Consider the following 12479-nt stretch of genomic DNA (forward strand, 5'->3'; position numbering starts at 1 on the left):
ATGAGTGTTTTTGTTTCACTTTTGACACGTAATACTTAAATAGTGGAGGAGATATTATGTTGCCGTGTGCTCGAACTCTGCAAGAAGTTAATAATTTTTTTGACTAAAACACAACTGGAACCCTAAGTAAGGCATGTGTAAAATTTGAATGAAATTGGTTGCGTAGTTCTCGAGTTTTAGGGAGACAAACAGACAGACAGACACACACACACATTCTCATATATATATATATATATATATATATATAAAATGGCGTGAGGACGCATACTTGGTGGTTAGGGTGCTGCACTTGCGAGATCGTGGTTTCAATTCCTAGAGCAGGTGATGCGTTGTATTCTAGGGCAAAACACTTCTGACATATGGTACTCCGTGCACCTTTTCAGGCAATGTCGATTTGCTGGAGGGAGTGAGATAACGTACATCATATACATTTCATCAATCTAAACAAATCATTTGTGCAGGTTGTTCGGTAAATGCTGAATATTCATATGTTGTTTTGGACGGGAGAGTCCATCGTACATGGCGTATTCAAGAGGTAGGAACGTTCTCATAGCTTTCACAAGTCCTCCAAAATTGCTGAGATTGATAAAGTTTATATTGAACTCACTCAAGTAAGCCGATGTTTGCAAGAAAAACGCTATGGGATGAGAATTTCAGAAGGCTGATGAGATGAAGAAAGATGAGCTGACTTGGGTGTAGGTGATATGAAACCAGTTCGCCATCTAGTTACAATAGAATAGACAGAATGAGGATTTGTGCCTAAATACGAAAGGTTGCACCTTACTGAGAGAGTAGTTGCCAATCATTTGAATGATCTTTGGATTCGGTCTCGGTTGTGTAACATTTGAGCAGGACTACTGTATTTTCTGGCCTTGAAGAGAAAAGGTTGTCTTTGGAGAGCATTTTGAGGGTTACCAGAAAAAATCTTAGAATTAGTGAGACCTAACATTTGTTTTAGTTGCGTGTTGTTCCTACTAGAGAGGTTAATGTACAAGGTTATTTCCTTGATAGGAGTAGTGATTGGACCTTTCCACTGTTGAGAGAGACAAGATTATCATCTCCTTATTGGAGAATGTTGTATGTCATAAATCGTAATAAACTTCTGGTCTACAATACTCAACACAATAAAATACTAAATGCTTAATACATTTCATATTTTTTACTATCTAATTAGTTCATAAAAAATGCAAGATTACGTTTGTGTGGAGGTCGATTGGATATCTATTAATTCAATGACCACGTGTCGGAACCATATACCGTTGCTATTATGTTAAACTGTCGTATGTCTAAATTTGGCCAAATGCATTTTTTTCAATATTTATCTTTGCTAACAATAGCTGGTTCTTTCGGTCAAACTATCGTATCCTCAGCTGCTTCAGATGCCAAGATATCAAAAATTGTCAAAGTGTAGTACAACGGTTTTGCTATGGAATGGTGAAACTATTTTATCGTTTTCTGAAAAAAACCAACATTTTGGACTTAGTACAATTTTGCATAAGAGCAGCGATATGAATAGTTTTTTTTTTTTGTTAGACGATAGCACAAAATATATGAATGAATTACTTAATTGCAGTTAAACGATGTTTAATATAAATTGGGAAACCATTAAGAATTTAAAATAATATGACAGTTTTTTTATTTGATATTTCCCAGAAGCCAAATTATCTTACGTATGGCCATAAAATAATTTTTGTAATTACTATTTAAAACCTTTGAATTCACTTCAAACCAGAAAGTATGTATTTTTCCGGATTAATGTTTAAGAAAGAATAAGATCTCCCGTAAATACCGGCATATAAGATGCGCTTTTTTAAATTCTTAAATGTAATAAAAAATTGCCATGCGTCTAATACGATCGTATTTTTGATGGAATACTAAGTGTATGATAAAACATTAATTTTTTTTTTTTTTCCACAAAAACGCAAGGGTTTATCTAATGCGAGAGAGCATCTTATGCACCGGCAAATACGGTAATAACATTGTAAAATTGTCCAAAGCAGACAAAAAGATCAATGTTTCAATTCACCATTTTGACTCGTACCAAATGTACAGATTGAAAATTAAACCATAGATTTACAATTTTTCCATTTGTTTCGTAAATATCATGTGACTCTGAGTCAAGGCAACAAATCGGAAACATTGAACTTTGAACAGTTGTCCAAATAAATCAAGAACCTTGATCTTTGATTACATGTATTGTAATGCAGAATCAGTAACTATCCAGTTAGATTCTTAGGTTGTACAACATAGTAAAGTTCTATTTAGAATTAAATAAAACCTAGCTTTGTTTCTCTTTAGAGATATAGTGATTTGGGTAACTGGCTAACTGAGGTGACCTTTACATTTGACTCGCGATATTTTCAAACGTTATGGCATCGGAGCCGGACAAATTTCCTGGAGGCGTTTCTTCCTGCTCTTTACATTCTGAGCTCAAATCTTGCCGTGATCGACTTAGCTTTTCAAATCATTTTAGGATCGATAAAATAAAGTGCCAGCCAAGTCTTGGTGTCAATGTAATCGACTTACTCTCTCCCTAAAATGGTTATTATTAAATGAAGGTGCGTGGCTTAGTGGTTAGAGTGTTGGATTCATGATAGTAAGATTGTGGTTTCGATTCCTGGACCGAGCGACGCGTTTATATTCTTAAGTAAAACACTCCATTTCACGTTGCTTCAGTCCACTCAGCTAGTGAAAATGGGTAATTCTGCGACGGACCGGTGCCCCGTCCAGGTGGGAAATATATACGCTATGGAAACCGGGAAACGGTCCCTATGAGTATATATGATTCGGGAAGGAACTTTAATTTTTTAAGACTATTATTAATGCGATGAAAGGCAATATTATTATTGCTAGGAATGCAGCACAGACAACAGATTTGATGAGCAAGTCTTCGTCGCGATGTCGATGCTGAACAAAAGCAACTTAAAAAAGTAGCTTAGTAAACGGTTCTGATATTTTAAGCGAGATGAGATGAAATATTTGCAACATTTATGCTCTGTCTAAAATTGAACTTTCATGAGGTAAAATAGATTCAACCGAAGACTGAAACCGTTTCGTTGTCCCAGCTTTGTCTAAAATCTATTCTTCCACTCTCATCAGTTTTCTTTAGATTACATTGTTAGAATAACTTAGCCACTTGATGTCAACTGAACTAATATAGTACACGATCGTTTAAAAATCATACTTTGGTGTTATTTATTGAAAGTAAATAAACGTTTGTGCCGCACCTGCGACGGTACATTCTTATGAAACACTAACCACATGAGAAATAGATCACTGTCATTGTATACCACTTACAAGGCCACTAGTGTTTTAGAGTAGGTAAATTTAATCACGAAGTTATTTTAAAATATACAATGTGATGTTTATAAAGGCGAAATGAGTAGGTTGTCGGACTAGGAATAGAACTATTTCATAACCTTTTGGATCGTATGGCGCAAGTGAAACGTTATTTTCGTGAGTATGTAGAGAGCAAGTCGACCCAACGGAGCCCGAGCCTCTCTGTGGTATGTATTAAATTTGGTAAGTTTAGATACTTACGAAAGAATTATCTCACTTCGCAGTGCGTCCGCTGTGTACTCTCCTATAACACTGATTTCCTAACATAAAATAGATTAGGCTGGTGAGGTAAGTGTGTTGACCACCGATTAACGTACTGGCAGAGACTAACGTACTGAGAGAGACTAACGTACTGGCAGAGACTAACGTACTGACAGTTCTGTCGGTATATTCGGAACTCGGAGAGCTAAGCAGGGGAATTCAGGTAAAAAAAGTCACAGGAGTTTTGTCCGGGGGTGGGGTGAGGGTTGTCCGGATCCCATAAATTGTGACTTTTTTCCCAGTGACTTTATTACCGGCCACCATAAATTAATTGTGACTTTTTTTCATAGCCAAAATTGTGCCTTTATTACTGTGACTTTATTACCTGTCACCAAGCAAAAGCAAGGGACCCATGAATATCTGATGGGCCGCTGCCTAAAAAAAAAAGAAAAAAGCAGAAAAAAAACACTTTATAACGCCTTTTGAATTTTTTTTCTTCTTGGTGTAGATGGGAGAAGCAATCTTGTTTCATCTTGTAAAAGTTTCCTTCGGCAGCCCAGCATCTAGGTCAAAGCACCGTATTTTTATTAAAAACAAAAAAAATTCTTTTAAGAAACTTTCAGAGTAAATTGAAACAACGTCTCTTTACAGATATCAACCTTCGAAGAAAACAAAACTTTCGAAAAGTCCAGATAAAGAAGGCTTTGCAGATAAGGAGGAACAAGGCGCTGCATCTGACAACACGGATACAGGTTCAGACACAAACAGCATTGAAGATGTTTCACTACAGAAAGGATTTCGATTTCATTTAAAGAAGCATGGTAAGAAATGCTCAACTTTTGGTTTGTCTTTCCTATCTTTTCCTTTTGTTGTTTCTCTCTTTTCCGCTTCCTTTTCCTTTCTTTCTTTCTTTCGTTCCTCTGCTTTCCTTTCTTTCGGATATGTACTTGGTATATGACTTTTTTAGTTTCTGTTCCCCCATCATTTCCTATTTCTAATCCTTCCTAATTATATTTCAATTTCTCCTCTTGTTTTTCTTCTTTTTACTTTTATTATTAGTAAATTTTATTACTAGTTAATTTTTTTTCTCTTCTATTTCCGCCTTTGTTATTTTGATTTCACAGAGTTTCTGTTGTGATCTGTACAGATAGGGGTACCATTCCATAATTTGGCAAAGTTTAGCGGAAGGGCGGCGTTTTTTTTTTTGTTATTATTATCCAAACCAGCTGTATTTCATTCTGGTTCCCTGTCGGATAGAAAAAGTTTGTGTGTGTTCGGGTGGTTAACTGAGAGAGAGAGAAAATTACAGTCGATCTGAGATTAGAGTAGGAAGAGATCAAACAAGACTGACATGAACAATGAAATGGGAACAGTTGTTATACGTTATTTTGCGAGGATTTTTAGTACATGTTAGTTTTCCTTTTTAGAATTAAAAGTGATGAGCGGATGGTAGGGGAAATGGGCGATGGCCTATCTGAATGTGGTAGGGTGGGGTGCAAAGGGCATTCGAAAAGCCAAATTTTCAGTATAAACGAAATCGACGGGGGTCTACATTTAAGATGAAGATCGCTGGCATGTGTTTTGAAGTCGAATAATAACAATAGTATAAAGAGGCCTTTGTGTCCTAATTTTTAGTTATTATTTGTAGTTAAGGAAGTATTTATTTTTTTTTTTTCTGGTGTGTGTTTGGACGGCAGTTGCTGATAAATGTTATGGTTTTGTTTTCGTAAAATACGTTTTGAACAGTTTAGTAATCATTCGCTATTAGGTGCTAAATATATGTATATATGCTCAAGTAGTTTGTGATATAGTGGTTAAGAATGTTAAGAGCATGTGTGAAATAAAGTTCCTTGGTTTCAACCGTTCGTATGTTTAACACCTGATGGTGAATAGATAAACATTAAGCTTTTGCAATATTAAGAAGAAAACAACTTTTTAAGTCATTCAAAGTAGAATGAGCAGTGACCACAACCTTTGTATGTTTTTACTAAACTGGTCTGGATGATATCCAGTTGTGCAGAAATACAGGCAGCTGTCTTCAGATACAAAACAAAAAAAATATCTAGAGACTAAATTTCAAAGAGTTGTTGGTTCAAAGAAAAAATTGAGCTCAGTATTTAAGATATCTGTGTGATGAGACACAGTATAGTGATGTGATAGGAAGAAAAGACACAGATCTATCATGTGAACTTGTCTCTCTAATTCAGAGGAGCAGAGGCTTTTGTTTGAAGGGTAGGGAGAGAATGTGCTTGCGATCTATTCTTCGTAATCTTTAGTAAGCATTTGTCAATCAGTCTTTGACTGTTTCTTAAAAGCGTTCCCTGATGTTCATGCGTGTAACAGGAACACGCACAGTTACAGATATGTGAGCATATTCAAACACAGTTCTTACTTGATCTTCGTTGAGGATTAGCAGCTGATCAAAACTGATTGGTGTTTGAGATAGTGCTGGGAATGTTATAAATTCGATGTCTTCAAGCAGCGCCGACTTTAGTTGGTATCGTGAAATAACTCCGAATTACAGAAAACATCAAATCTATATTATAAACGGTAGTGATTGTTGTATTGTGTGTGTTACAGTGAGTTGTCTAATACACGTATCAATGAAAACAGCCTTCTGAATTCATTGAACTTTGTAAAATTTGAGAGACACTGTAATATTTCTATACATATTAACAGTGATCCTGACTTAGCTGTCCACCTTAACCCATTACCTCCCATAATTTTATTAACTGGAATTTTTTTAATGAAACTTTGATTTCTAGCATAAAACAACCTTAGAAACACGCTGGAATGATCAAAATAACATTTTAAATAGAAATAAGCGAGATATTGAGTAAAAAATTAGCAAACCTCATTTGAATATCAGAGAAATATACCTAGTAGATATAGCAAAAAGGTTAGATATGTGTAATTATTGACAGATAATTACGAAATCTGTAATTTTTAAGTGATCTCATATGAGATTACTGGTAGGTAATGGGTTAATGCGTTTCTAATATTTTTGACGGCATATACGCTATGTGCAGAGTGTCTTGTAGCACAAGACTGTTTCTTAGGGCGTTTTCGAAGCCTCTGCTCATGGTCTGTGTTTAAGGAGACAAAAGTGTTTTGGTTGCGTATAACGTTTGTATGTGAAAGGTTATAGAGGTATATTGTGTATAGATACATGTGTTGTAAAAAGTGAGAGCAAGGTGTTAATATGCAGAATCAAGATGAGATAATGGAAACTTGGTGCGCCAAAGTTGTCTGCAAAGTCGGAAAGTTTCCCATTCAGTAGACAGTGATGGAAGAGTCTAATAGAAAATTCATTTCTGAGACAAGAGATAGAATATAACCAAACCGAGCAGCATGGCTTCGAGGTTTTACATGCCAGACACGATATAAGGTTTTGCCGATGACAAATCAACAACATCGCTTTTCCTGAAATAGACAATACTGTAAGACAACTGGTGAATAAGGTAAAGAAAAGTCTTCGAGAGTTCAAGCTCAGCGGAAACCCCGGTGATCACCGAGGGAGCAGAGATTTAAGGTAGTGATGGAAATGGTTGTTTACAGCAGTTACTATCACTTTTGCGGGGCTGAATGTGCAGGCAATCACCGGTAATTGGTTATGTGCGAAGATTTGCTTTATGTTGGGAATGGACATATTAGTATGTTTAGATAAAGTTAATAGCTTTAAACTATTTCTGTAAGTTCTACAGTAGAAAAATCTTCAACTTTTTCAGACGCAGAATCGTCAGAATACCGTGCAAAATGTCCTACACTGTTGAGTGTTAGTGTTTGGTTTAAAGCCGTATAAAGATATTTAGTGGAGGCGCAATGGCCCACTGGTTAGGGCAGCGGACTCGCGGTTTCGATTCCCAGACCGGGCGTTGTGAGTGTTATTGAGCGAAAACACCTAAAGCTCCACGAGACTCCGGCAGGGGATGTTGGCGAACCCTGCTGTACTCTTTCACCACAACTTTCTCTCACTCTTACTTCCTGTTTCTGTTGTGCCTGTAATTCAAAGGGTCAGCCCTGTCACACTCTGTGTCACGCTGATTATCCCCGAGAACTACGTTACGGGTACACGTGTCTGTGGAGTGCTCAGTCACTTGCATGTTAATTTCACGAGCAGGCTGTTCCGTTGATCGGATCAAATGGAACCCTTGACGTCGTAAGCGACGGAGTGCCAACAACAACAAAGATATTTAATAGTGGTTATTTGACAAGCGTTAATGAAACTAAATACACTTCTCACCACATATCATATGGTGTAGTATATTAACATATATTAATTATGTCAGTGCTAATATATTTAATGCAATGAACGAAGAAATGTTAATTAAATTTACACCCATAGTCGAGTTGGAAATAAGAAAAAAAAAATTCATTACTTTATTAATTTTGTTAATAGAAGACAGGGGGAGACAAATCAGAAACAAAATTAAAAATAGAACGCAGTTGATGAGTGAATCTGATCTTTGGCAGAACAATGACAACTTATTAACCTTTCTGTCAAGATTATTTATAGTGATTATATATATATTTAATTAATTAATTGCAACTTACACCACGTGGCGAAAAGTGCAATTAATAACAATAATCGCCGTAGGGACCGGCGATAGGCATAGTTATATATGTTTTATCTTTTACTTGTTTCAGTCATTAAATTGTGATCAAGCTGGAGCACCATCTTGATAAGTTTTTAGTCGAACAAATTGACTCATCTGCTTATTTTTTTAAAGCCAGGTACTTATTCTGTCGGTTCTTCTACCGAACCGCTAAGTTACGGGAACGCAAACACACCAACACCATTTGTCAAGCGGTGGTGAAAAAGTCACACACACACACACACACACACACACACACACACACACACACACACACACACAATAGGATTCTGTCTGTTTACCAATTCCACTCACAAGCCACACTTGCGCCTATGTATATATATATGTATATATATGTATATAATATATTTATATATCTTATTCGTTTATTTATCTCTTCATTCACTGATCCATTCTTTCTGTTTCTTTCCACCACATTTATACAGGCCGTAAAAGTATGCGAATCATTCTACAGCAAATGTTTGAAGAAGAGATTAATGAATCAACCGGCAGAAAATTGACTCTGGATTCCGTAATGTGACATCAGTCTTCCGTAGCCAACTAATCAGCTAACGCCAAAAATTACGTCCTCTGCCAACATGATCTAGAAACCATAATCAGAATTTCACTTTTTTTGTTATTGTTTTCCTTTCTTGGATAATTCACCAAAATCGCTTACTATCCAAATGTTCGACCACATTGAACTATTCAAACGTTCGCTTGTTCGTTGGTTAATTATATACCAGATGACGAGTCTCTCTAGGCTTGTCCTCTCAACTATGAGACTGGTTTAAAAGTGGCCGCTACGGGCACCAGAAGTTATTGACGAATGTTGTTAATGTTTTAGGGGGTTGTGTGTTCGTATCTTCCCTTTGTTTAGAATTATTTAAATTGTGAGAGACCACATAGCTTTAGTTCTCTTAAGGAGTGAATCATGCTTGGGTGTTTGATAGCTAACCACAAGGGTCGTTTACCCGGTAAATATAACAGCAGTCTCTCCTTGAAATCACAGTAATCGTTTTGGAAAAAAAAAAAAGATACATTAGTTAATGTAGTCTTAGATATACCAACAAAAATAAATGGAATGCTCATGGCTCGAACGTCTTTGATAATAGACCTGGTTGATCGGAACTGACCTATAATTAAACAATAACAACGTCGTTTATCACTGGTCACCTCGATCTGAACCGATCAACCTGGGGCTAAAAAGCGTCAATTAATTGATTAAACATGACACATTAGGAAAGAAAAACTAAATATTTTATTTATTTCAAACAAAGACAAAATAAGCATTCAAGGCTGGACATTTCATAAATGTATTTGTTGACAGGAACAGTATTGCTTCAGACATTATGTTAAACAATATGGTGTCATTTTTTTCACATTCCAAGTTCTTAACGACAGGATAAATTGATATTCAGTAACATATTAGATATGGTATTTATAATTCTATATATATACATACATTACATACGAGGTGGGGTGCTGAAAAATTCCTGGCTTTGGGTAAAACAAAATACAAGAGGATCAGTTAATTGTAATTTTATTCAACATATTTCCCTCTCAGATTCACACACTTATTGCAGCGTACCTTCAGTTTTCCTAAGCTCTGTAAAAGAACTAGGAATGTCGGGCCTCCAACGCGGCATTTCGCGATACCGTTCACTGATGTAGACATCATAATTTTCTATGGCTTAACAAAAAGGAAATCAGTATCTCCCACTTTTACAGAGCTTTCGTGAGTAATGGAGAAAGGGGTGAAAGACAAACGCCATGTCTGGTGTATTTCTGTTGTACGTGGCAACACAGTCCATGACTTATAATTATATGTAAAAATAAATAAATAAAATTAAGACCTGCTTCACCACAATTACTCGGTAGTTAATGAGAATATCAAGAGACGCTTCCTCCAATGACATTGGAATCTCATTCTGTTTCTTTGAAATAATTAAGATGATCATATTTTCCTCAGGTGAAACCTGGTATGACTGTTTGCCATTCACTAAAAGCACCTGAGGATCAGGTGATGATATTAAAATAGGCAATGGATTAAGTTTACCGTCTAATTCCATAGTTTCGTTCTCATAAGTCTTGGATCTATCCGATGGTATTAGAGAAGATGGTTTTTAAAGATGCCGCGTGGTGCGATCTAACCAAGAACCACGAAAATGCAAAGCGAACTTCTTAACCATGCCGTTTATGCCTGCTTCATTGGTACAAACGTAGGTGCAAGCATAATGCTATACTGATAGTGTCCTGGTATGTAATACATAGGCATTGTCTAATGTTGTCTCCTCGGCTATTCTTTTCCATGCGTGATTATATTTTTGCCTGCTCTTCCTGTACTTGGTCTTTCTTCAGAATAATCCAGCTATCTAAACGTATAAATATACTTTGGTTTAATGAAATAATTTTATACATGGCATTCCAGTATGGCCATATCCCGGTAATCTGAACCTGTGTATGCGGAAATGAATTCGTCAATTATCTGACTGATAATTTGCTTCTCAGTTTTCAGCTGAATTTTTCTGAATCTTACAAGCTCTCAGTAAGCATTAACAAGCGGAAGAGTTCTCAAGTTTTCAAATTGACTCTGGTACAGTATTCAACTAAAGACAAGATGTTTATTTCTCACTGATTCAGTTAGCCAATCTTTGAATAGATATATTTGTAAATAACTAGGGTGCTGCATGATTAACGAGAATTCTCGAGGCCGTTACATAGACGCTCATACTACAACATTTTTGAACAAATTCTGTCAACGATACGTCTTTGTGAGACAGTATAACTGAATAAATAAAAGCACAGCCTTTCCACATCTATTCACATTAAAAATATCTCCGAAATCTATACAATTCTACACACTCTAAACCTAATTCTCCAAAAGTAACTTCGAAGTTCTTGACTGTATCTATACCATTTCATTGACGAACAAAATATTTCGTAATTGAAACAATAAAATATAAAACACTTCTTGCATATCAAATTATTTGAGAAGTGTGTGTCTTCGAGTCCGCATTCTGCATCATTCACATTGTGAAACAACATTGTATTATTCATGATAAAAAATCATCACCAAATTGTATTATTTTATTTATATTTTGCCCCGGTTTACACGTGTAACACCTTAACTATGGAACGAATACATTATCTCTTATTACTATTTTTGTTATTCATAAGACAAACATTTAATCTCTCCCTCACTCCTCTCTCTTTCTTTTTATAATTTTACAGCATAGTGTTCCCAAAGTGGACGGCACTGCCTCTCTATGGGCGACGGAAAGACCAAGAAAAGTTGGGTAATAATAGGGTGGCCAAAAGAGGGCGATGGATGTACCCCACCCAATAATTAGGTAAAGTCTTATTTGTGAAATACTGTTGTTTTGGATTTGCTGCAGAAAATGGTCTACTTTTGTGGTGGTGGTGGTAGTGAGGGGAGCGCTAGGAACGTGGCTCGAGTGTCAAAGGGGCGGCAGCCCGAAAGAATTTGGGAACCACTGTAGTAGTTGCAGTACTTTGTTTACTGGAACTGTGGCTTCAAGTCCAGTTACATGCATTTTCTTCAATGTCATAAAAATAAAGACCAAGTATACAAACAAGGTAGAATAATTTTAGAAATAGTTTATATCTTTGATTTCACTCCTGAATTAAAATTGCTTTACAACTTGATTTAACTATAAAAAAATAGATAACTCACAGAATAGAAGAGGTGATAAGTGTATAAAAAATGAATATAGTTTTCAAAGATGTTCTTTCCGTAGAATGCGATTTTAGGACACAAGACCAGCGATTCCAGGGGAGGGGTAAGTTGATTACATCTACCCCAGTGCATTTATTTTACCGACTCCGAAAAGATGAAAGGCAAAGTTGGCTTCAGGGGTATTTGAACTCAGAACGTAAAGACAGAAGACATGCTGCTAAGCATTTTGCCTAACGATTCTGCCAACTCGCCACCTTTGGACTTACAGCATATTGAAAAAAAAAAAAAAGAAAAAACGGTTAAAAAATATAATCTTTTCTACTCAAGGTACAAGGTCCGAAATATTTTGGGGAGGGAGCTAGTCGATTAGATCGATCCAGTACGCAACAGGTACTTAATTTGTCGACCTCAGCGGAATTTGAACTTAGAAAGTAAAAACAGACGAAATACCACTAAGCATTTCACCCGGCGTGCTAACGTTTTTTTATTTCTTTACTGCCCATAAGGGGCTACACACAGAGGGGACAAACAAGGACAGACAAACGGATTAATTCGATTATATCTATCCCAGTGCGTAACTGGTACTTAATTTATCGACTCCGAAAGGATGAAAGGCAAAGTCGACCTCGGCGGAATTTGAACTC

The 12479-nt window shown here is 36.3% G+C and overlaps 1 protein-coding gene across 1 annotated transcript in view; it reads left to right on the forward strand.

Annotated features, from left to right (window-relative positions):
- The window catches only part of LOC106884506 (two pore channel protein 2), a 48401-nt gene extending 37293 nt beyond the window's left edge, over positions 1-11108 (forward strand). The window contains exons 18-19 of the mRNA XM_014935926.2: positions 4192-4361; positions 8582-11108. Coding sequence (XP_014791412.1) covers positions 4192-4361; positions 8582-8676 — 265 coding nt within the window. The 3' untranslated portion in view covers positions 8677-11108. The remainder of the gene's footprint in view (positions 1-4191; positions 4362-8581) is intronic.
- The last annotated feature ends 1371 nt before the right edge of the window (positions 11109-12479 follow it).

This window comes from Octopus bimaculoides, chromosome 4 (genome assembly GCF_001194135.2).
Source record: "Octopus bimaculoides isolate UCB-OBI-ISO-001 chromosome 4, ASM119413v2, whole genome shotgun sequence".
Taxonomy (NCBI): Eukaryota; Metazoa; Mollusca; class Cephalopoda; order Octopoda; family Octopodidae; genus Octopus; species Octopus bimaculoides.